The following is a 26,863-nucleotide window of genomic DNA, read 5'->3' as shown; positions in this document are numbered from 1 at the left end:
AGAATTCCGGCCGCCGGCCCCTGTTGCCGTCCTGTGCGTCGTGCTATATACATCACGATCGGTCAGAGTGCCCCCAGCGTTGGGCCGTTTGTCGCAAATGTAATAAAAAAGGTCACATTGCTAAAGTTTGCCGCTCAGCCTCCAAAGCATCGAAGGAAGCAAGGACAGAGGACATGGACGTTGACATTCAGGAAGTTTCATCGGGCCAGGCTCCCGACGCATCGGCCCACAAACTCTATCGAGGTGTCGGTTCGGTCGCGCCGGTTACAACTGCAAGTAGATACGGGCGCGGCAGTTTCGTTGTTGAATGCACAAACTTATTCCGACCTTGGATCGCCCCCGTTGGCGCCAGTTTACCGGCGTCTACGTGGTTATGGTAAACAGTTCATTCCCCTACTGGGTCAATTCACTACCGACGTGACTTACAAATCAGTCACGCGGCCTATTACTTTTATTGTTGTCAGTGATGCGAGCTCCGCTAACCTTTTTGGCCTGGATGCCTTTCAAGCTTTCAAGCTTTCGGGTTTTCTATTGCTGACACCATACAGTTGGTCTCCGAAGACGTTCCCTATCACTCATTGGAATCATTTATCTCAGACTTTCCAGATATTTTTTAGGGCGGCCTGGGGCGTGTTTCCGATTTTGAAGCTCACTTAACATTGAAGGCGTCGGCTCGCCCGCGTTTTCTACGCGCGAGACAGATCCCCTTGGCTCTCCGCCCTCAGGTAAAGGAAGAGCTAGACCGGCTGACAGCCCTAGGGGTCGTTCTTCCCGTTTCTTCCAGTGAGTGGGCTTCGCCCCTCGTTATTGTCAAGAAGCCCTCAGGAAACTTACGTCTTTGTGGCGATTTCAAGGCCACCATTAATTCCCAATTGGTGGTGGACACCTATCCTTTGCCTCGTGCTGATGAATTGTTCTCCGCCGTGGCGGGTGGCCAATATTTTTCGAAAATCGATCTGTCGGAGGCTTATCATCAGATACCTCTTGATGAGGACTCCAAACGGCTGGCGGTCGTCAACACCCCGTTTGGCCTTTACCAATACCAGCGGTTGGCTTTTGGAATATCTAGTGCCCCGGCGATATTCCAGCGTTATCTTGAGCACGTCACGTCGACAATCCCTCATTGTATTAATTACCTGGATGACATAATTGTCACAGGCCGCAGCACGAAGGAACACTTGCACAACCTTCGCACCCTCTTTCTCAAATTCAGGTCTGTGGGCTTGCGTTGCAACCTGCATAAGTCAACCTTCTTCCAACCGTCCATTGAGTATGTGGGCTACACCATATCTCGGCATGGCATACAGCCGCTAGGAAGTTTGGTCCAAGGTATCGTCAGCCTTCCTCGGCCCACTTCGCTGAAAGAGTTACAAGCTTTTTTAGGCAAGATAGCCTATTACCACCGGTTCATTCCCAGGGCTTCCACTATAGCCCACCCCCTGTACTGCCTTCTGCACAAGGGTGTTCCTTTTGATTGGTCGCCTGCATGCGAGCGAGCGTTCACCTCGTTGAAGGGCCTCCTCACTTCAGCCCCTTGTTTGGCTACTTTTGATCCCCGTAAGCCGTTGGTCCTGGCTACAGATGCTTCGCAGTATGGGGTGGGGGCGGTCCTGGCCCATCGCAACGCAGACGGTTCCGAGCAACCACTGGCGTTTGCGTCTAAAACGCTTAGTCCCGCGCAGGCCCATTACTCCCAGGTGGAAAAAGAGGCTTTGGCCATTGTCTACGCTGTTACCAAGTTTCACCCTTTCTTGTACGGCACGAAGTTTCAGTTAATCACTGACCATAAGCCGTTAATATCGTTATTTGGCCCCGCCTCTCAGATTCCGGATAGGGCGGCCCACAGACTACAGCGCTGGGCCTTGTTCCTCTCTAAGTACCATTATGACATTCATTTTCGCCCTACAGGACAGCATGCCAACGCCGACGCTCTTTCCCGTCTTCCGGTGGGCCCGGATCCTACGTTCGATCGAGAGGAGATTGTGTGTTTTCATTTGGATGTGGCATCCCGCCAAGCAGTTGATGGCTTTCCGATCACTAGTTCTCGAGTCGCCAGGGAAACGGCGGCTGACCCGGTTCTCCGGCAAGTAGTTCGCCTCATTCAGCAGGGGTGGCCCTCCCGCCCTCTGGGCCGGGCCTCGGACCCTCTTCGTAATTATTTTCTTCTACGAGACCGCCTCTCGGTCTTGGAAGGAGTTCTCCTTCTGGCTACCGATGATACAGCTCCTCGCGTGGTTGTTCCTGCAGGTTTACGAAGGGAGGTCCTCACGTTATTACATGCGGGGCACTGGGGTGTTTCCCGTACTAAAACCTTGGCTCGCAGACATGTGTACTGGCCCGGTATTGACAGAGAAATTGAGCACTTGGTGGCCGCCTGTTCCCAGTGTGCGAGCCAACAAGCATCTCCCAGGGCAGCGTTCTCTTCATGGCCGCCGGCAACACAAGCATGGGAACGTGTTCACATCGATTTTGCGGGCCCGTTTCTCAATGGCTTTTGGCTCATTGTCATTGATGCTTATTCCCGATTCCCATATGTGGTTCGCTGCTCCTCAAGCACTTCAGAAGTTGCAATCCAGGCACTAGCAAAAATCTTTTCTGTGGAAGGTCTGCCAATCACCCTGGTCTCCGACAATGGACCGCAGTTTATTTCGCAGACCTTCCAGGATTTTTGTAGGCGCTTCGGTATTAGGCACGTTTGCTCTCCCCCCTTCCATCCACAATCGAATGGGGAAGCCGAGCGCATGGTGCGCACATTTAAGACGCAGATGAAAAAGTATGTGCACGAATTTCCTGCAGAGGAAGCCTTGACGTTTTTCTTGACGGCATACCGGACCACACCAATGGGCGACCGCAGCCCCGTAGAGCTCCTCCATGGGCGTCAACCTAGGACTCTGCTGCACCTCCTCCGGCCTGGTCCTCGCCAGTCTTCACAAAATGAAGTACCTGGCTTTCCACTGGGTATGTCGGTCTGGGCCCGTGGGTTTGGTCGCAATCCACGTTGGATACCGGCGGTGGTCCTGCGCCGAAATGGCCGCTGTCTCTATACCTTGCAGGCGGGGGATCGGGTGGTACGTCGTCACCAAAATCAGCTACGTCCACGTTCGGGCACCCACCCTCCGACCTCTCGGACACCGGCTTCCCCATTGCCGGCACCTGTATTGGTTTCACAGGGGACGTTACCTCCTCTCCCCGCTGTGACTCTGCCGCACTGCGATGGTTCTCGGCCTGGGCAGCCTCCAGTAGCTCCAGCACCGGCATTGCCATCATTCGAGATGCCCCAGCGAGAGCCGGCCCCCCTAGCAGGTTCGGTTTCTCAGGGGGCTAGTTCACCTGTGGTTGTCCCTTCCCCTTCATCCCCACCACTGGGTCTTGCCCCTCCCGAGGTGGAACGGGATCCGGAGTTTGACGGCTTGTCACCCGTTCTGTCCCGAGCTCCGGTTGTGGGACGACGGGGGCCTCTTCGTGTGGGTCACTTCCAGCCGTATTCGAAGGTTCCAGCTCGAGGGTTGGCAGATCCCCTCGACTCCGGCCATCCAATGGATGTGGAGGTCATCGCTCCTGCCCGACGCTCCACCTTCCGACGCAGTGGATCACAGTGGCTTCACCCCCCAAAGGAGGAGGAGTGTAGTAGCCACCAGAAAGATCGCGGGAGGCACACATTGGCACGGCGCGTCACGGGCGGTAGTTGCCGCAAGTAGAGTCCCGTCCACCAGAGGGCACGCGAGAATTCGGACGCGACCTCTGCCGGCGTAACAACAAGAACAACAGCAGCAACAACTCCAGCAGCAGGGGCCGTGCCCAGTCAGTCAACATCGGGCATGCCTAGGACACAGTCCCGGTCTACGCTAAGTGAAGTGCGACGTAAACGTGAACAGTGTTACTACAATCAGCTGGCAAGATCACATGGCATGAGATATGATTGGCTTACAAAAGGACATTGTAAGCTCGGTTTCAACGCTCCGGAAACTAACGCACTGTATTTGGCACAATTCGAATTTCTAGTTTTGTAATACGAAAGTGTGCAGCATGTATGTTGTTGCAAATCAAAAGGTCTTTCCGAAACTTCTCTCCTTTTTTTTCATTAAAAGTCTTTCCAGAACTTCTCTCCCCCGTCTTTACCTTTTTTTTCCGGGAAGTTCTAAGCGAGTGTATAAAACATTAACCATTCAAAGAATTGATAAGTTTTACAGTTCCGAGGGAAAATCTATGGAAAACCTACTGTCACTTAATATGGAAAAAGTGTATTTTCACCCGGGGAAATAGCATACTTTTTAAACGGGATATCCGGGAATAATCCGGGAATTTTTTGTTTTCCTTGTCCCCATATACACCCTGAATAATGATTCTTCACCTTCATGTAAATATGGATGTATTTTTGACAAATGCTGCCTTGCCACTTTCAATCGTTCCACTTGTATCTGTTTAGTCACCAGCAAATAATTTTTTGTATTTATACAGTGATATGCAGCAATATAAACATGTAGGCGAATGTATAAACACCTGACGATGGGCACAAGCCCGAAACCGGTCATGTGACAAATAAATAGTCTTTTATTGTGACTAGGAGCAGAAATTTTTCTACACCTCAAAGTTTTGATTTCTTTTCTGTGAACATTAATTCCTACTTCAGATTTTTCTTTGTTTTCTTTCACTGCTTGCTCAATGTATAGATTGAATAACATTGGTGATAGGTTTCAACCCTATCTCACTCCCTTCTCAACCCCTGCTTCCCTTTCATGCTCCTAGACTCCTTAACTGTCATCTGGTTTCTGCACAAGTTATAAAAAGCCCTTTGCTCTTTGTATTTTACACCTGCTCTGTTCAGCATCTCAAAGACAGTATTCCAGTTGACATTGTCAAAAACTCTGAGTCTGCAGATGCTAGAAACGTTGGTTTCTCTCCTTAACCTCTCTTCTAAGGTAAATCTTAGGGACAGAATTGCCTCACATGTTCCTACATTTCTCCAGAATCCAAAGTGATCTTCCCCAACGTCTCCTTTTACTAGTTTTTCCATTCTTCTGTTCAAAATAATATTTTGTAACCAAGACTTATTAAACTGATAGTTCAGTAATTTTCACACCTGTCGGCAATGGTTTCTTCTTTTTATTTATTTATTGGAATTACTACATTCTTCTTGAAGTATGAGGGTATTTAGCCTTTTAGCCTGTCTCGTACATCTTACACAGCAGGTGGAAGAGTTTTGTCATGACTGGCTGTCCCAAGGCTATCCATGATTCTGATAGCATACTATTTACCCATGGGACCTTGGTTTGACTTAGGTCTTTCAGTGCTCTGTCAAATTCTTTTTGCAGTATCATATATCCCATCTCACCTTCATCAACATTCACTTCCCTTTCAACAATAATGTCATCAAGTTAATCTCCCGTATATAGACCCTCTAGATACTCCTTCCACTTTTCAGCTTTCCCTCATTCACTTAAGATTGGTCTTCCATCTGAGCTTTTGATATTCATACAGTTGCCTTCCTTTTCCCCAAAGGCCTCTTTAATTTTGCTGTAGGCAGCAACTCTTTCCCCTAGTGAAATATGCTGCTAAATCTTTACATTTGTCCTCTACCTGTTCCTGCTTAGCCATTTTGCACTTCCTGTTAATCTCATTTTGTAAATGTTTTTATTCTCTTTTGCCTGCTTCATTTGCTGTATTTTTAATTTTTCTGCTTTCATCAGTTAAATTCGATATCTTCTGCATCATCCAAGGGTGTCTACGAGGGTGAGTCAAATGAAAACATTGAATTTGTAATAACAAATCGAAATTTCGCACCATTATCCTGTAAGTTGGTAAGCGTGCTACAAACAGCATGCAGAATGCCGTGTAGGTGGCAGCAGAGTGCAGACGCACACACACCATCGCAGTATCAGTATAAAGGTGGCTGCCCCACTTGTGTCTTTCACCAGGGAAGAAAGGTGTTCTGTTATCCGGTTTTTGCATGGTGAAGATGTGAAACCTATTGAAATTCATTGACAAATGAAGGTTCAGTGTGGTGATGCTTGTTTATCACAGCAGCAAGTCTACGAATGAAGTAGGAAGTTTGCAAATGGTGTGACTTTAGTGGAAGATGCTCCTTGTCCAGGTCAGGCACAACGAGTTGACTCCACAGAACGTTGCAGCAGTTGAAGCCATAGTGAAGGAAAACCGCCGAGTGACACTGAATGACACTGCAGCATGTTTACAGATTAGTCATGGATCAGCACACCACATTATGCATGATGTGCTCCAGTTTCACAAAGTGTCTGCAAGATGGGTGCCATGGCAGCTGACTCCTGAAATGAGAAAACGACGTGTTGATGCTTGTGAAGAACTTCTTCGGCACTTTGAACGAGAAGGTGATGGCTTCCTTGCAAGAACCGTTACTGGGGACGAAACCTGGGTTCATTTCCACCAACCAGAAACGAAGAGTGTGAGCAGGGAATGGCGCCATTCGTCATTACCAAAATCAAAGAAGTTTTGAACAGAACCATCAGCAGGGAGGGTTATGCTGACTCTCATTTTGGATGAAAAAGGCGTCATTTTGGAGCATTACATGCCTAGAGGGATCACTGTTACCGTTGTATCATACACAGATCTCCTAAAAAATGATCTGCGGCCTGCAATCAAATCAAAGTGACGTGGTTTACTGTCAGCAGGTGTCCTCTTACAACATGACAATGCAAGGCCCCACACTGCCCGTACAACAGTTGAAACAATCACAGACCTGCATTTTGATGTCTTCCTCATCCACCATACTCACCAGACCTTGCCCCCAAGTGATTTCCACATGTTTGAACCACTCAGACGCAATAGGAGGAAAGAAGTTCCATTCTGATGAAGAGTGGTTGCGCGGACTACCAAAAGAATTTTTTTCTAAAGGAATTTATGCACTTTGTAAGTGCTGGAGGACTTGCATTGGGCGGGGGGAGGAGGATTATGTTGAAAAATGATACAGCTTTGTACCACTTCTGCACAATAAATAATATTTAAAAAATATTTAAGGTTTTCATTTGACTCGCCCTTGTATTAGGCCTTGTCTTTTTATCTGTTTGATCCTCTGCTGCCTGCACTGTTTTATCTCCTAAAGCTACCCATTCATCTTCTACTGTATTCATTTCCTGTGTTCTAGTTATCTGTTGTCTAAAGCCCCCTCTGAAACTCTCAACAACCTCTGGGTCTTTCAAATTATCCAGATTCCATCTCCTTAATTTTCTATCTTTTTGTAGTTTCTTCAGTTTTAATCTACAGTGGGTAACCAATAAATTGTTCAGAATCCACATGTACTAATAGAAATGTCTTACAATTAAAAATCCTAACCTAAATCTCTGTCTAACCATTATATAATCGTCCTGAAACCTTCTGGTGTCTCCAGGTCTCTTCTACGTATACAACCTTCTCTTATGATTCTTAAATCAGGTGTTAGCAATGATTAAATTATGCTCTGCGCAAAATTCTACCAGGTGGCTTCCTCTTTCATTCCTTTCTCCCAGTCCATATTCACCTACTGTTTTTCCATCTCGTCTTCTTCCTTTTCCTGTTATCGCCCCCCCCTCCCCCTCCCGTCAAATCACAAACTTTCATTTCCCTTAACTTCCTGAATAACTTCTCTTATCTCATCATACATTGCTTCAATATCATCATCATCATCTGTAGTAGTACGCAGCCAAAATCTGGCACTCAGCAGCCACCAAAGTAATTGCCCCTTATAAGAGAAATATCTCCCATCATCTAATATGGCTGTTCTCCAATGGAGCATTCATTGCATCAGACCACACAGGCCAGACTTACAGCTGCTGTTGTGTCCATAGTGCCCAGTTGTGTTATGCCTCCAAGAAATGAAATTACTCTCAAGTCCTCTTTGACCTCTTACACTTCACCTGTATGAGGATGTGATGTGATGGCCCAGGAAACCTGCTTTTCGACTAGGCTGGTGGGGTAATTACATCCATTGAAGGCTGATGTGAGAATGGCAGTATGTTGCTTTAAATAGTTTGCATCTGAACAAATACGTTTGCCTCAAATGCCAAGGCTGTATGGGAGGGAATGTTTCACATGTAAAGGATGACAACTGTCAAAATGTAAGTACAGTGTTGTTGTTTGTTAGTAGGTTTAATGTGAACAGAACTCTGTAGCTGACCCTTGTTGCAGATAAGGTCAACTAAAGGAAAGTGGTATGAGATTCAGATTAGGAGTATGAGAAATTTAATTGGAAGAATGTATTTAGAGATTCCAAGAATTTTAATGTGTCAACATCATCATGAGTCCACATGGAAAAAATGTCACTGATGTACCGAAACCAAACCAGGAGCTGAAGGCGTATGGATTCCAGAAAAGTGCCCTCCAAGTGACCCACGAAAGGATTGGCATAGGAAGGAGCTATCCTGGTTCCTGTAGCTGTGTCCTTGTCTGTTTGTGTGTGTGCCTCTCAAAGGTGAAATAGTTGTTGGTAAGTATAAAGTTGAATAAAGTGAGCAGGAAGGGTTTATTAGGTTTGGAATTAGGTGGACATTGAGGAAATGTTCAGCAGCAGGCAGACCATGTAGATTGAGGATGTTGGCGTAGAGGGACATGGCAACAATGGGGTGTAGAGGGACATGGCAACAATGGTGACAAGCGAGGTATGTGGTGGGAGTGGGATGGACACACATTTCAGACAATCTAGGAAATGATTTCTCCCTTTCATATTGGAGGGAAGCCTTTGTACTGTATTTTGCAGGTGTTGGTCAAGTAATTCAGATCTACATTTGGTGTGTGCTTTGAAGCCAGCAAATATGGAACAGCCTTGGTGATGCATTTTGTGGATCTTAGGAAGAATTTAAAAGGTGGGGGTGTGTGGTTGAGGTGGAATAAGAAGTTCTATGGATGAGGTGTTGGTCCTTGTGAGAGGCCTGAGGTTGTGAGGAGGGATTGTAGGTCAGCTTGCATCACAGATATGGGGTCTTGATGGCAGGTGCTGTATGTAGAGATGTTTGATAGCTAGAGTAGATCCTTGCTTACATATTCTTGTCGGTCAAGAAACAAAGTAGTAGATCCCTTGGCTTGTTGGTGGATACTGGTTGAGTTGTCACTTTTTAGGGAGTGAAGAGCCTGGAGTTCTGCAGAGGAGAGGTTAGGGTCATGTTGTAGGGACCTGAGAAAGGGTTTTGAAGCAATGGTGGATATTAGGAATTCATGGAAGGCTTGTGAGGGATGATTTTGAGGTGATTGTGGTAGATCAAGTTGGGATTGTGGTTGGAACTGTTAAGGCAAGATTCAATGTCAAGTTTGCTGATCAACACCTGCAGTCTATAGTACAAAGATTTCTCTCCTGTATTAAAGACACCAGTCATTTTCTAGATCGTTTGAAATCTGTGCCTGTCCTATGCCCACCATACACCGTGCTTGGCACCATTGAAGCCACTTGTCTCTATACCAACATCCTCCATGTTGGCCATCCCTGTAGCTGAGTGATCAGTGCACATGACTGCCATCCAGCAGGCCACGGGTTTGATTCCCAGCTGGATTCGAGATTTTCTGTGCTCAGGGACTAGGTGTTATGTCATCATCATCATCATCATCATCATCATCATCATCTCTGTATCATCATCATCTCTGTATCATCATCATCATCATCTCTATCTCTGTATCATCATCTCTGTATCATCATCTCTGTATCATCATCTCTGTATCATCATCTCTGTATCATCATCTCTGTATCATCATCTCTGTATCATCATCTCTGTATCATCATCTCTGTATCATCATCTCTGTATCATCATCTCTGTATCATCATCTCTGTATCATCATCTCTGTATCATCATCTCTGTATCATCATCTCTGTATCATCATCTCTGTATCATCATCGCTGTATCATCATCTCTGTATCATCATCTCTGTATCATCATCAGAAGTTGCCCAGTGTGGTGTCAACTGAAACGACTTGCACCTCGGTGACCGAACTTCCCCAGATGGGGAATTGCAGGCAGCAATGTCATACAATTATTTCATTTGTCATCCTCTATGTACATGGTCTGACTGCTGCTGAACACCACCTCAATCAATGCCCACCCGATTCCAAATTTATGACAGTCTTTCTGCTTACTTCAACCAATTTCATATCAACCAACAACTACTTTACCTTCGAGGGGCCGATCAGGGACACAGCTATGGAAACCAGGATGGCTCCTTCCTATGCCAACCTTTTCATTCCTTGCTTGGAGGTGGCTTTCCTTGGATTCATAAGCCTTCACTTCTTGGTTTGGTTTAGTTGCATCAATGACATCTTTGCCAAATAGACTCGTGGTGATGCTGACACATTAAAATTCTTGGAATCTCTAAATACATTCTTCCAATAAAATTTCACATGGTCCTGTTCCAAATCCTATACCACTTTCCTCACTGAGTGCCAGCTACACAGTTGTACTGCACTTACAGTTTGACAGTTGTCATCCTTTCCATGTCAAACAGTCCCTACCATCAGCCTTGGCTTTTCAGGCAAATGTATTTGTTCAGATGCAGTTTATTTTCAGCAATAAACCACTATTATCACTTCAGCTTTCACTGAATGTAATTACTCAACCAGCGTAGTTCAAGAGAAGATCTCCTGAGCCATCCCATCCCGATACTGGTGATCTCTCCAAAAAACAACTTACAAGCACACCCCTTGTCACTCAATACTATCCAGGTCTTGAAGGTATTAACCAGCTACTTTGACAAGGCTATGACTTCCTAAAATTATACCCAGAAATGAGGCCCATTCTGACAGACGTTTTGCCCACCACACATAGAACAGCCTTTAATCACCCTCCAAATCTCTGCAGTGTCATTGCCAGACCCTATACCCCTTTCACACCAATTTCACCTATCCTATGGCTCCTACCCCTGTGACCATCCCTGCTGTAAGACTTGCCCTATGCTCCCTCCTAACACCATCTGTACCAGCCCAGTAACTGGTACAACATATAGTATCAAAGGGAGAGCCACCTGTGAAATAACAAGTGTCGTGTACTAGCTATTGTGTAAACACTGTTCAGCATTCTACACGGGCATGACTACCACGTAGTTATAAATCAGGATGAGTGGGCATAGGCAGAGGTTGTATTCTGGCAACATCCTGTTGCAGAGCATGCACTACTACATGATGATCATGACCTTGGTGCCTGTTTCACCATGTGCCATCTTGATTCTTCCCTCAGATACCAGTTTCTCAGAATTCTGCAGGTGGTAACTGGTGTTAAAACATGTTGTTGGTTCTCGCCACCCAGCTGGCCTTACTTATGTTCAGTTCCTCCAGTCTCAGCATTACTTAGCTCCTTTTTAGCTTTTGTTTTCTGATCTGTCTGTTTTTCCACACCCCTCATCTTTACCATATACAGTGCACTTAGCTTTCCACTCTTAACTCGTGAACAATGTTTGCCAGTAATCTCTATCTTCCATATTGCCCTAGCTTCAACCTTTAAGCTCTTTTGTTTTCAAATCTCATCCAGTGCAGTCCCCAACAGTCAGTCTTCCCTTCTCATCCTATTTGATAAGTCATAAAATACCAAAGTTCTGGGCAACTTTTCTGAACTCTCCCGATTTCCTACACCTAACCAGGCCTTTCCCTTCTTTCTTCTTTAATTCTTCTGCAAAGGAGGAGGAGCCATAGATTCTGAAAGCTTGCAGATTTTAACATCTTTACATGTGTGTTCTCTTGTTGTTGTGTGGTGAGTAGATATTTTTTCTGTACAGTTACATTACATATTCAAAAATTGTTTTCATGCTAGTTCCGAAATTCCTCTTCCTTGTCTATTCCCAGGTAAAAGGACATTCTTTATAAACATCTGGCTACTATAAATGTTAAGTTACACTTTTATCCCATGTTGTCATATTGTCACTGACCTGGTTGAATTGTCTGCACACTTTTGTTTGTGGTCTCCAGAGTGCTGAAGCTATTGGAGGCCAAAGTGGACAGACTTACAGTGTCTCTTAAACATATTGCCTGATTTGGCAGGTTTGACTGCAGTTCAGTTATATACCATAATCCTCATCTTATTGCTACATGCTGCAGCTCTAAGTGTTCTAATTCTACCTGTGCTTCTTCTGGGTCAGCTTTGAATTTTAAAATCAGCTGTCCTTTCTCAGTAATCTTGGAGTGATGCTGACAGTTAACAGAACCACAGCCACATCTCCTTGCAAAAAGGCAATTTCAAAGTATTCTATATGACATATGTGCTGGCAGGCTTCATACTGTTGACCCTTTCTCACTACTCCACAGCAGTTTTCACACTTGTCAATTGTGAAAATATTAATTTTGTCCAGACATCTTGCCTATGGCTAACTTTTCATTAAAAACTTATAATTATGCAAGTATTTGTTGCATTTTATGTAATCAGAAATACTTGCAAATGATAATTACTTCACAGGAGGAACTTGTTTATGTAATTAAAAATTGTTACTTGGTAACTAAATAATAAGTCACTAAGAAGTTTCGGATGTTTTGTGTATGTGATAGAACTAGCACTACATGGGAGAAAGATTACATTAAGTTGTGTTCAGATCTCCAAGGATCAAGAAAACAAAGTTGATATTAAAATAAACTAGTGCAGTTATGTGTTTTGTATCCTCTAAATGGGTGGAAAATTTGTAATGTTTTTAAAAATTGAGTATAATTACAGCAACACTAAATTCCTAGCTTTGTTGTTCTTGGTACAATAACAATGAGTTTTATCACCAACTGATGCTTAATTACTGTAGACATGTACTTGAATATTCTAACAGTTCAAGGGCTACAGCTCTCTTATAATTATTAAACTTCTTGTTATTTACTACTTGTACAGCAGCTTTGTTAATCATTAACATTGTCAAATTCAGCACCACTTCAAAAGAGCTCTGTCATCTTTACAGTGTCAGTGTTGCCAACATAAATCCTTGACTCTCGTGGGAGCTTACACAGATGTTTACAGTGAATGTTCATTCTGCTACAATCCACACTTGAAGTACTCGTGATGATTAATGCTGTACTGGACTATGTCTGAGTCTTTATCCATCAAGGAGGTATACTTTAACTAACATACCACTGTAGAGTGAAAACCTAAATACACAAAAGTTATTGGTTTTCATGATAAGTATAAATTGAAGAACAGGTTTAAGTTGCTGAAGAATTTGTCTAATTTTGACATTTTGTTATTTGTGATTCCTATTTTGTTTTATATACTGATTCTAGTAACTTGGTGAAGTTCTGCATCTTTGTGCCATATAACTGTATTTTTCCTGTTATCCTTCCTGTGTGTCCAAGTTTTAGTATTTTATTTGTAGTAGTGTGGTCACCATAACATATGAAACAATATTGTATTGTCATATTTTTTATGCATCTTCTTTGTACAGTGTCACTTTTTTGCCCTTAAATATCGTATTTGTAGTTAATGGAAAATATGGATACTGGGGATCCTTAGCAATTTAAAAGTTTTAGACTTAAGATTTTGAGTCGCGATTGGCACAACAAAAAGATTCACACAATTATAGCTTTCAGCCATTAAGGCCTTTGTCAGGAATACAAACACGTACGCACGTGCGCGCGCGCGCTCACACGCACGCGCGCACACACACACACACACACACACACACACACACACACACACACAACACACACACACACACACACACACACACACACACGTGCAAATGCAACTTGCACACACGTATGCAGTCTCAGACAACTGAAACCACATTGGACTGTGGTTTCAGTTGTCTGAAACTGCAGACGTGTGTGCGCATGTGTGTGCGCGTGTGTGTCTATTACTGGCAAAAAAGGCCTTAATGGCCGAAAGCTATAATTGTGTGAATCTTTTTTGTTCTGCCTATCGCGACTCAGCATCTCCGCTATATGGTGAATAAAAACTTCCTTCTCTAATATTGTCAAATTCCATCCTGGAATTTCCATTGTTAGACTTAAGATTTGTTGCTTTTATAGATCGACAAACTATGCGGTTTATCAAGTGTCATTCCAAAATCATATCATCTCGGCTGCTTACTCTTTTTCACATCAGTGATAACTGTTGTTGTGACTAACCAACTGTAGGAACCCTTTATTTTATATTCACATCTTCATTAGCTATGTTTTCAAAAATAAGAAATCTAAGAGAATGCAATCTGAATCAAAAATTTTCAAGTGATTTAAAAAAAAAAAAATTCAGTAATATTGCAATAGTTGAAAACCTAAATATATTTAATAAGAGAATATGATTTTCAGAATGAGGTTTCTACAAATTGGGCACTTTCTTGTTTACATATACTTCTCTAAGGCACTCAGTTACCCAGATCAGTGATACAGAATGGTTATTATTACTGTCTGAGAAAGTTGCCTAAATATAATCAGGTATTGATCAGATTTCACAGTGATGTTAAGATAGGCTACTTGCTTTAAATTTTCAGAAATGTAACATTGTGCACTTTAAAAAACAAAAAAATGTGGTATCCTATGGCTCCTATCCAATGAGCCACATCTGAATTGGTCAACTTGTATAAATACTGGGAATTGTAGGAATACTGAATGAAATGAATACATTGGCTCATTTGTAGGTAGAGAAGGTGGAAGACTTTGGTGTATTTGTAGGATACTGTGAAAATACAGATAACTTGCAAAGCACTCAGGGGTATGTTCTACAATACTGATAAAGTACTGGAATTTGTAGCAGATACGACAAACAGAGGAATGGGAAGAAACCCCATCATAATATACCAAAGGGAGATACCCTCTGCCATGCACTTCAGTGTTCGCAGAGTGTTGATCTAGAAATCACAAGACCAGTAATAACTAGTCAGTCATACACAGAGGGCAGAAACAGAAGATGTCATTAAGTGGGATTAGTAAATTCAGTGGCCACTGAGTAGAACATTATGCAGCAAGGATTCCTCCAGGACCTGCCTGTATACTTTCACTGTTTCTTATATATGGTAATGGTTTGCATTTCTTAATAAGCTGAAAATGTTACTTCATAATGTTTGCTAATTATAAAAACATAGTTAATTATACCACAGCTTATGATATAGTAGAATGTGAATGGCACTCTCAAAAGAAGTTCAGACTTGCTTCACTGTTAAGTTATTTCCAATAAATATAAATAAAAGTAGTTTTCCTCCCATTCCATACAAACCACATGTACACAGAACACAGGAGATATTATTATTGATATAACAACCCAGAAATAAAAAAATTACTCAATTCCTGGGTGTTCATGTACTGTACGTAGTTGAAATTTTAAACATTGTTATAGGCTGACGTCCAGCAACCGTGCATTAACTTAATTACAGAATCTACCTATAGTCACCTCGGGTGCATAAAATTGTTGTCAAATTGACCATGGTTTCGACAGCTCTAAGGCCATCTTTATCATAATAAAAATTACATAGGATTACCTAGAAAATGACGGTATTGATAAACTTTTTAATATGTTCAATGAATTTCATGAAACTATTTCTTTCACCGAACGTGAAAATGAGTTCTGGCTATTGAATTTTCTAGATATCACTCTTACGATAGTAGATGACAAAGTTAGCTTCAATATCTTCCGCAAAGAAACCAGTTATGGTCAGATTATTCTATTCATGTCAGTACACCCGCATTCTCGTAAGATGGCCTTTTTTCATTCAGCTATTCATAGAGCCACCTCCACACCCCTTTCTTCTGAAAATCTCAATTCTGAAAGCACTCTGATTAAAACTGTGGCTGCCAATAATGGCTGTGATCCTTCTATAGTAGATAGTATTTTTAGTAGGAAAACGATTACTACCCTAGGCCTTTCTAATAACGAACCTAATGAAAAGAAAAAAATTTTCTGCATACCATTTCTGGGTCCAGTGTTTACTTCAGAATAAATATAACTCTAGAGTAACCTTCTTGACTAATAATTCTTTAAAAAGTAATATCATACATAACTTGAAATCTACGCTTTCCCCTTTTGCACAATTCTGGTGTCTATAAAATTATTTGTGGCAATTGTCCTGCCTATTACATAGGCCAAACAGGCTGAGCTATTGTGACAAGATTCGAGGAACACCTTCTTGGCAAAAAAAGGCACCAATGTTCACAATTCAACTTTCGCTGACCATTTGTTAATCACAGAACATAATTCTAAAGATGTAAAAGATGTCCAAATCGTGCACTTGGAGACAAAGGCTTTCAGCTTAACATCTTAGAAGAGCTAGAGATTTTTAAACACCTATCTCTGAGGGACGATCTCATTCTGAATGAACAGTTGCAATTACACAATAAAAAGTTTTTTCAAGGTATAAAGCCGCTAATTAAAAATGGTCTGAATGGCGATCTTCAATGTAGACTCTTAAACATCATTTTCCTTTCCAGTTTCACATTTTTTATGTACATTTGAACTATATTTCATTTATAAAATAAGACTGTTACGGTGTGTTGTAATTTTTATGCCTGCCTGTAATGTTAAATTGTCTATACAGTGCCTTAGTTGCTCTTGTCTGTAATTCGATCACTTCTTGCTAGATGGCACGAATCTGTTTTCGTGTCCATCTCGTGGCTGCCTTGGCCTGTTAGCGTCTAGTCTGACAGTAGCGGCGGTTTGATGCAGTTGTTTCACTCTGAACAACCTTGTGACTGCCATTATATTTCGATGGAACATTTTATTCCAGGTGGCAAACATGTTACATTTTTACAGTTTGTTTTATTCTTGTGATTATTTCAATTTGACTAGTGCTTTTTTGCTCAGATGTTTTTCACCTATGGCGTGATTACATGTAAGTGCACTGCTTGTACAGTACATGGAAGTAATCCTATTAATTATATTGTATTATTGAGCCATGTCATTATTTTCTAGGTAATACTATGTAATTTTTATTCTGATCAAGACCATGCTGTCGAAACCATGGTCAATTTGACAATTTTATGCACCTGAGGTGACTATACGTACATTCTGTAATTAACTGTATGTAGTGTAAATTATCGCTTCTCGTGGGCTCTGCTGGGAGTGGAAGTGCATAATCTTATTTTGCACATAAGATGGCTGAAGATGAGTATGGAGCAGATGAAACATTCCCTGTTGTTTTTTTTTTTTTTTTTTTTTTTTTTTTTTTTTTTTTTTTCTTCCCCTGATACTGCAGGCAGTATAAAACAAATTAGTAAATAAAAACCTTTGTTATGCTACAAGTAAGTGACCTCCACTTTTTTCTTTTCCTTTTTGCTGCTGCCATGCTTTCCTGCAAAGAAATGTTTGCTAGGTTATGTTCTCTATGATCAGAGACAAGTCAGTACTAACCTGAAGTCATCAGATGCGTACCTGTTCTTCTGCCAGCAAGCACCCTTAGAAACAAGAAGTAAAAATACCATGGACTGTAAAGATATCAGGCTAAAAGATACTGTACACCTGACACTTTAAAAGGCTGCCAACAGTTTACTGAGAATTATCTTAAGTTTTGTGAGTGTTACTGTCTGTCAGTGTATTTCGGCTACTTTAATTCCGTAGTGTGTTAAGGCAGAATTTTCTATGCTACTATAACAAACTCAAAGAAAATCTTCACCATACACAAAAGAGCAGCCAAACACACCCCCTACAAACTTCATGCTATAATGGAGCTTCCTGTCAAATTAAAATTGTGTTCTGCATTTGGACTCGAACCTGGGACCTTGGCTTTTCATGAGTAAATGCTGAGCTATATAGTCATAACTCACGACTTGCAAACACAACTAGCCACAGCTTTGAGGATTCTCTCTCTGTAGCAGAGAGTGCACTGATTTGAAACTTTCAGGCAGATTATAACTGTGTGTCAGACTGGGACTCAAAACTGGGACCTTTACTTTTTCCAGGCAAGTGCTCTACCTAATAGACTACCCAAGTGTGACTCATGACCCACCCTCACAGCTTTACTTCTGGTAGTTATAATCTTTCAAAACACCTAGGAATAAATTTTCTGATGTGTTTTTGTCCCATGTAACTCTGTTTTGTTGAAACAAATTTAAGTGTTTCACTCCTTTTCAAAATTAAGTAAACAATAAACCCTTCATTTCACTACCTAATAATGATAAATTCATAACAATATATGTGTATACAAACTCCAAGAAGTACAGCTGCAGCCTTACTGTGCAAATCACTGTAACGTTCATGGCAGAAGTTAATTCCCATTGTATCATATTAGGGTTTCTCCCCATTACATTCCCATATGGAGTGTGGGAAAATAGACTACTTAAATGTCATAGTACATACTGTAAGTAGCCTAATCTTATCTTTGTTTCCTATGAGGGTAATAAATGGGGGCTGTAGTGCATCCCTAGATTCCTCACTTAATACTGGATTGTGAAACTTTGTAAGCCAGCTTTTGCATGCTTATCTTGAAGTGTCTGTAGGTTTAGGTTTTTCAGCATATTCGTGCAGCTGTTGGTCATATATGCTCAGTATATCTGTTAGCTCTATTTGATATATGTTCCACAACTTACTGGACAGTGCATTGTCCTACTTTAGCAGGAGTAATTTTTTTATTTTTTTTATTTTCAGGTGTGCCAGGTATATACATAAGGGATATGAGTTATTATTTAGTTATTAATTTCGTTTCATGATCGTGTGAAGGAAATTTCATTTCATGATCGTGTGAAGGAAAATTAGTTTAACTGGTCCCATATTGGGAATATTTGTGGAGATTGTATTGCATTTCTTGATATGATACTGTAAAGTCATGCATTGAAAACAAATAACTGAAGGATGAAATGGTCGAGCCATTAAGCTTAAAAAATGTAATTGTCTCTAAACCTTAGAACAATGCCCTTTTTCAGAGGTAACAGAGTGATTAAAAAAAAAACACAATTTACACATGTCCAGCTAAGTTGTTCCAGCACTGAAGTCCAGGTGCAGTACTATGATGGAGTAACTGACTTGTGCAACATATCTATGTGTGTTTGTTTAATATGTGAGCTTCGAGAAAGGACACTGAAATCACCACAAAGCTTTCGAACAATTTTGTTTATTTGTATGTTGTCACTTTTGTTTGTAACTGTGCAGTTACCTGTACATATGTTGTCAATTTTTTATACATTGTCATGAAATTGTTACTACTATTATGTTATACAGCATGTCTGAAAAGTCTTACCCTGATTACATAAATTGATAACTCAGGCTAGAAGTAAGATACAAATATAAAACTAGTGTCTAATTGTTTACAAACTTCCACATGAGCACCCTCGGTAGCACGTAGCACATCTAGGCGATATTCAGTTTATGTCCACACATTAGCCAACATCATGGCAGGGATCGATTCAATGACTGTGGTTATCCGTTACCGCAGGATTTGAAGATCTGGTACACGTGTTCGTAGACCTCGTCCTTGACATAACCCCATAAAAAGAAGTCTAATGGGGTTATGTCAGGAGAGCGTGGAGGCCAAACCGTTGACCCATCACGACCAATCCATCGCCCAGGAAAGGTCATATCGAGATAGGCACGGATGTCCAAACCCCAATGAGGCGGTGCACAGTCTTGCTGAAACAAGACATTGGGGTGATACTGAAGCAGCTGAGGAACAGCATACAGTTGCAACATGTCCAGATACACTGCAAATGTGATGGTAGCCTCAGCGAAGAAAAATGGCCCGATAATTCGATTGTGCAACAGCGCGCACTACACATTCACCTTTGGACTGCCTCGGGTGCACTCCATGACCTCGCCAGGGGGTTGTGAACCCCAAACGCGCAAATTATGGTGATTCACTACTCCACTGACAAAAAAGGTCACTTCATAGGAAAAGGCAATTCGTCTGAGATAACCATCATCATCCTCAATATGTGATAGCATTTCGACCGCAAAGTCATATCGACGTGTACTGTCATTGGGCAACAATGCCTGAACGATTTGCACTTTGTATGCATGAAACCATAAACGTTTGTGTAAAATGTCATGTAGAGAGCTTTTTGGCATCTGTAATTCACATGAGGCCCTGTGCACCGATTTCTTCGGACTTAGCGGAAAAGACTGCCTTACAGCTTCCACCCTGTCTGCTGAGGTTCTTGGTCGACCAGACCTCGGAAGGTCAGCAACTGATCCTGTGTTCTTGAACTTTTCATACCAGGCTTTAATGCTCTTGACATCAGGTGGATTCCTTCCAAATGTTGTCTGGAAGTGTGTCTGCACTGTGGTTGGTGATCGTGTCTCATGGTACCACAGGACAGACTGTGCCTTCTCCTGATTGGTTAACATGGCTTCTTGGGCACTGCACCTCATCCACGACTTACATACTACGAACCTAAAACAGAAAAAAAACTTTGATAGTTGTAAATAATGTGACACAAGTTTCATATTTGTATCTTACTTCTAGCCTGACTTATCAATTTACGTAATCAGGGAAAGTCTTTTCGGACACCCTGTATATGTTTGACATTGTCAACTGCTGGGGGCAATTCTAAAGCATCAGAAGCTTGGCATACCTGATATTTCAGAATAATATGTTGTAAACATGATTATTGATATCACTGTATTGATTCATTCCAATTCCCTTTCACATATAAGACATATCTCCCACTCTCTATCTCCTCCTTCCCCCTCACTCTGTATATCTCCTCTCTCTATAAATATCATAAAACTTTTCTGTAAGTAATTGTTAAAATTCTTGTGTGCGCCATTTCAATATTGTTAAATTTGAATCCCTTCTTGCAGACAGAGTTCCGCAGCTATTGGATGGAAACAAAGTTCCAACAAGAAAATTCTGGGGCAACTGAAAAATCTGCAGAGAACCCATTTCCTTTCTTGCCTCTGCCTTACAGGCGTTGCACTATGGATGCAGTTGGAGATATTTTGAGTGGTGTAGAACTGCCTGGTGGTTCCTTAGATGGTCTCCTGTTTTATCACAGTGAAAGTCACTATACTGCAGGTTCAACACCACTTGTTGGTTGGCTAAAGCCCCACATGATACCTGAAGTCTTGGGTGTGGATGTTCATCCACGATACCTTGAGGAACGTCCTTCTGACTATGAGAGTGTGGCTGTTTATGTACAAAAGTCAGCAATAGCTAAACGAAACAAGCAGCGGCAGCATCAAAGGCGCCGTAATAGGAGCAGAAACAAAATGTAAGTTTTTATAGCATACCAATGAACCCAGCAGTGCTTCACAATTACTAAATATGTATGGGATTTGGATATATGTCCTAATCTCCTCCTCTTCCCTCTCTCTATCCATCACCTCCCCACCTCTCATTGTCTCTTTGTACATCTCATCCTCCACTCCACTCTCTCCTCCTCCCTTTCTCTATCCATCTTCTCCTTTGTACCCTTCCTGTCCATCACTTCCTCCCCCTCTCTCTGTTCATCACTTCCTCCCCCTCTCTCTGTTCATCACTTCCTCCCCCTCTCTCTGTTCATCACTTCCTCCCCCTCTCTCTGTTCATCACTTCCTCCCCCTCTCTCTGTTCATCACTTCCTCCCCCTCTCTCTGTTCATCACTTCCTCCCCCCCCCCTCTCTCTCTCTCTCTCTCTCTCTCTCTCTCTCTCTCTCTCTCTCTCTCTCTCTCTCTCTCTCTCTCTCTCTCTCTCTCTCCCCCCCCCCCTCTCTCCCCCTTGCCCTCTGATCTTGAGCCTTATTTATTGTTATTGCAAATTCAGATTCCATAGTAGTATTCTAATCATAAGCAGATAAGCCATAAATACAACTTCTCTGTGAAAAACATCTGCGAGGTGAAAACAAAACAGCATTGTTGTGTATACAATGGTTTATTGACAGCTGTAGCGACATTTGAGACAGACTGTAGTTTTCTATTCTACTCCTTTATTTATTTAGCTTTGTGTGACTGCACTGTTGTGAAGATAAAATGAGAACACTAACATAAAAGATATAATAACAAAGAATCGGTTCCCAAGATGCTGGAATCATTTGATTCTGATACTAGTTGGTTCCTAGAGAATCTGTGATTCCTGGAATTGGGGAATCTGAATGTGGCACAGCCCTAGCTAAAATCATTATGGATAAACTTTTTTTACTCTAATTCCAGTTATTCTAACTAAATATTAGTGCTATTGCTATTATTACAAATAGGAAGATGAAATTTTGAGTGAGTGGCTGATAATTCCACATAATTCATGCTTTCTGTGTGTTGTTTAGTTTTTTAGCATTGGCAACACTGGTCTGACCGTCAGAGACAGTAGGCTATTGAACAGTTGCAGTATGGTTAAGAAAAAAGGACCTGTTTGGAATTTTTCAATTTAAAAGAGAATGGCGTATCTTGTAAATATTGTTTCAAGAAGTACAACTGTCACAGTCCAACAAAATGGAAAAGCATATCAAAAAGTGTTTCAAGTACCCACAGAATTGATACCAACATTTTAATTTTTTTTTTTTTTTTTTTGCATTAGTGTAATATAAGTAAAAATACTACCTACAGGCTAGCTACTTAGTATAAACCATAATTTATTTCAAAAATTACTTTTAAACTTGTCATTTTTTCTTTTTATTATGCATTACTGCAAGAACCTGCCTCATATAAGTTTAAATATTTGTGTTTACCGTCCAATTTATTTCCCCTAATAACTCTCCCCTACCTCTCAAGCAGCTTTTTCAACTTTTTTACCCAATCACTAAAGAAGCAGTGTTGCAAAAACCTTTCAAATACAAAATAAAAGCTTAAAATTATTCTTAGAACTGCTGCTTATCAATTAATCTTTATGATGATGCACAAATCCTTGGGCAATCCTGAATTTTGGGCATTTATCCTGGTCATTTTTCCCAACTTATAAATGCCCAGACATTTTACACCACTTAATATGCAGTTTCAAAAGAAGTTTCTGCTCTCTAGCAAGAGAAGCCTAACAACAAAACAGAAATGATACACGTGTTACTGTCGTTAACTCATGAAGAACAGCAAAGTGTAGTTTGACACTTGTGTACCAAAGGGCATAAAGTGGGTGAAATTCACTGGGACTTGCGTGGCCTGTATGGGGACAACTGTGTGGGGACAACTGTATGGGCCATAGCAGTACCTCCAGGTGGCATGCATTCTCCCAAAAGGCCATGTGAACCTTAGTGATTCGGCATGATCCGGGTAGCCGGTAACAGCTGCAACCCCACAGAATGTCGGACCCATTGAGGCACAAATTTGAATGACCAGCAAACCTTATCGGAAAGCAGTTCAACATTTTATGTTCTGTGGAGTACAATACGTTCATGACAAGTTGACATTTCGTAAAGCTAGTGCTTGCTGGGTGCCTAAGAACCTGACGGAGAACCACAATGGCCAGCAAATGATTACAAACTTGGATCACTTAACACATTACGCCACAGAAGGGCATGAATTTCTGAAAGGAGTTGTCACTGGTGATGAGTCATGGGCATACTACTACGTGCGAGAAACTGAGCAGTCGTCTATGGAGTGAAAACATGCTGGGTCCCCAGTACGGAAAAAAATTCAGAGTAACTCAGTCTGCTGGGAAAGTGCTTGTGACATTGCTCTGGGATATGCATGGTGTGTTATTGATGGACTTTGCAGAACACAGGACCACTGTTAATGCTGCAGCCTACATTAAAAGTTTAAGTTGCGTCGTGTCCTTCGTGACAAACGACACAACATAAATGCTGACGGTGTCAGACTTCTATTACCCTGTGTTGCTGCTGCTGCTGTGCCCCAACATCCACCCTAAAGTCTGGACCTTGCACCACTGGACTTTTATCTGTTTGGTCATGATGGGCCAATGCTTTGCAAGAGATGCAGAAGGGAAATCAGCAGTCTGCAGATGACTGTACTACAACCACACGCACTTCTGCAAATAGAGCATATTGAAACTGGTACCATGAAGGGAGAAATGTGTTGAGAACATGGGTGAGTACGTAGAAAAGTAGGTAAAAGATATAAGGGGTTCTTCTTCTTCGCCTAATGTTTTTGGTAATAAAATTATTGTGCATTACTTTTCGATTTTCCCTCATAAAGTGCAGTCAACACAAAAAAAAAAAAAGACTCGGGAACCTCAGTTCACTTATTTTGCTCTTAGAAATACAGGGTGATTTTGCTAAATGGGAACACACTGCAGGAAACAATCTCAGAGGATAAGGAACAAAAAAGGTCATGTGGACATATGGCTGGAAATTCATTACAAGAGATGTTCACCCACTTGAAGGTGAAATTAAAACAATAATACCTTCCCAAACACAGAGGCTGAATCAGTGCTGATGGTTACTGTCACCATACAATGGACACTTTTTATAGCCCACAAATGGGTGTTGTGAAGATACTGCTTCTCATAAATGCAGCCTCATCTGTGTATAGAATGGATGCAGACATCCTTGCACCATAGTGGTGTGTGTGACAAACTGCATCAAAACTTATCACTGTGGAAGACAGTCCTTAAGTAAAAGGCCTTCACGCATTGTAAGTGATATAGATTGTGCAGTTGTCGTGGAGAATGTTCCACAGGGTCATCCGGTTTAGTCCATGCAGGCAGATCACCTGCCTCCTGCTGATAACAGGATCAGATTCTAAAGTGTTCAGCACCTCTCATCTTGACCTTCAAGTACGTGTACCTCCTTTGAAACTCATTTCCAGCTGTATGTCCATATGACCTTTTTTGCTTATCCTCTCAGGGATGGTCTCTTGCAGTTAGTCACCATTCAGCAAAATTGCTCTGTATATCTCACTATGCTGGCTTGTTTATTTTCACTTTGTATTGTCTTACAAAATTATGTACTTGGGCAGTGCACCTCAAGTAAATAAAGTATCCATTCAACAGAAGGAAGCAATAAGGATTTTGGATGAAACAGTTTACTGCACATCTTGCTGAGGTCACCTGCAAAGTCTTGAGATTCTGTAGAGGTTGTGTATATGACCTGATGGATGACAGTGGGTCAGGGTGAGTCAAAAGTTGCTCAATAACAGTAGACTTTCTGTATTACTTTCCAACAGTTTGTATCGGTAACTCAAGCCCACATCTGGCGAATGCTCGAAGGTGCACATTATTTCATGGACGTCCACAGGGAAGCGTTGCCTCGAAGATGCCTGCAGCTGCTACATTCAGCACAGCCCACGTGCAGCTTGGCCTTGTTTGCTAAACATTCCTGGCCAGCAGTCAAACTTCATCATGAGCTGGTGTGGCAGACTGGCACAGCCGTGGCGAGTGCGGAGCGGGCTGGCAGCTTGCCACAGTTGTACAAACCCCGGTCCTATTGACAGTATCTGATACTGGCAGGCACCCAGTGACGAGGATGACTTCAGTTCGATTCTGAGCCCCATCAATGCTGCAGTTGGATCCCTGTCAGGCGGTCCTGTTAGGATGAGGGTAGAGCGGTAACAACCTCTTGGCAAAAGTCAGATGCTGATATATAACTATCATATTTTCTCTCTATAAACCATTATCAAGTCATTGCTTATGCTTCTGTGTTACAATATCTTTTTTCTTAATAGGCCAGCATATCTTATTGTTAAATTTGGCCATTTTGCTGAGATAAACCATTGATTCTTGGTTTTTTTACATGTGAATTACTGGAAGCCTTAAAACAGATTGCCAATGGCTTTGTGCCCTGTGTCCTCGATCAGAACTTGAATGAGGCAAATAATTCACAGCTGGCCCTCAAAACGCAACTTGTTTTCAGTTTTGATATAAAAACTACCAAAGTTGCAAGACTCAGGTTTCGTTTTTTTAGTTTCAGGTTACCTGATCCATTTTCAAATCATCCTGCTGCATGGGAAGTTAAAATTATAATATATCCGAAATTGAGTTTATATTACTGGATATTGAGCATAATCTGCCATTACTGTCTGACTGAAATGTAACACTAAAGTCTGGATAAAGGGTGATTCTCCAGTTAACAGGTTCTACTGCAATATGATATTACCTTGTATCCATCAAGATGAATCTGTTCAGCGTCAGTGAGTTCGATGTCATTTTCTGACAAGCTCAGCACATCTACCCAAATCCAGTTTGTCCTTAGGAGTTAATCCTCTTCATTAATGAGCCTTCTGATGATGTTTCGACAAGAGATAGAAAATTGCTATTCTTTTAATATCCATGACTTTCCCCAAGTTGCAATATTTTGTTTTGTTCATAGTTTCTTCAGCTAATTATATTTATTCTGCATATCTGTCTTTTGGACAAATTTCCTCTTTTTTAAAAAAAAGGCCCAAGGCAGACATTTGAAATTGGTAGGTTGAATAATGCTTTGATCACAGAGGATTCTCCTGGTAATTACCAGTCTACACAATGACCAGCGTAATTTTCACAGTAGTGGATGGGACATTCCCTGTGACCTTCCTAATGTCATCCTCATTGTTGTAATTGAGGTGGCAGCTCAGACTATTGCCTACACCTCTGAGGCAATACAAGGCCGACACCTGTAGGTACGGGCATGAGGAAAAAGGAACCAAAGCAGGTAAACAAGACTTAACAGATCTGACATGTTAATGGCGTAATATCTTTTAGCAGTATATTTGATAATGCCATAAAAGCCAAAATCTAGATAGTACAAAAGATACAGTAATACACAGTCAAATGGCAGTTCATTCATTCAAAAAATATTGCTGGCCTGTGGCTCAATACCATCAAAAACTTTTTACATGGTGATCAGTAGAGACTGGATTATATGCATCATAAAAACCTTAAAATATTCCTGCAAATATGCAAGAAAAATTTTAAAAAATGCATGAAAAGTGTCGTAATATGCATGATCAAATAATAAAAAAACATGGTGGTTACTATGTGCATTTCATCTCAGTCGAACCTGCGCATATCAGTTATGAGGAAGAGGGCCAGCCAAACAAAAAATTGGTACATTTAGAATGCTGATATCATTTTCTGAATACTTTCTGGTAGAGGTTAGAAAGGGGGCCTTTCTCAGATTATTTTCTAAAACTTTGCAAAATGGGGATGCATACTGGGTTTCAAGAATTGTTTCTCGTTTGCTATTGTTGCTGGTAACAAGCGGATGCGTTGTGAGT

The 26,863-nt window shown here is 41.6% G+C and overlaps 1 protein-coding gene across 2 annotated transcripts in view; it reads left to right on the top strand.

Annotated features, from left to right (window-relative positions):
- Positions 1-26,863, top strand: part of LOC126262607 (snurportin-1) — a 79,035-nt gene that overhangs the window by 38,339 nt on the left and 13,833 nt on the right. For both annotated transcript variants that reach the window (XM_049959360.1, XM_049959359.1), the window contains one exon: positions 20,610-21,019. In XM_049959360.1, the coding sequence (XP_049815317.1) occupies positions 20,610-21,019 (410 nt within the window). The remainder of the gene's footprint in view (positions 1-20,609; positions 21,020-26,863) is intronic.

Source organism: Schistocerca nitens, chromosome 6, assembly GCF_023898315.1.
Source record: "Schistocerca nitens isolate TAMUIC-IGC-003100 chromosome 6, iqSchNite1.1, whole genome shotgun sequence".
Taxonomy (NCBI): Eukaryota; Metazoa; Arthropoda; class Insecta; order Orthoptera; family Acrididae; genus Schistocerca; species Schistocerca nitens.
This window is presented reverse-complemented; position numbering and strand designations above follow the sequence as displayed.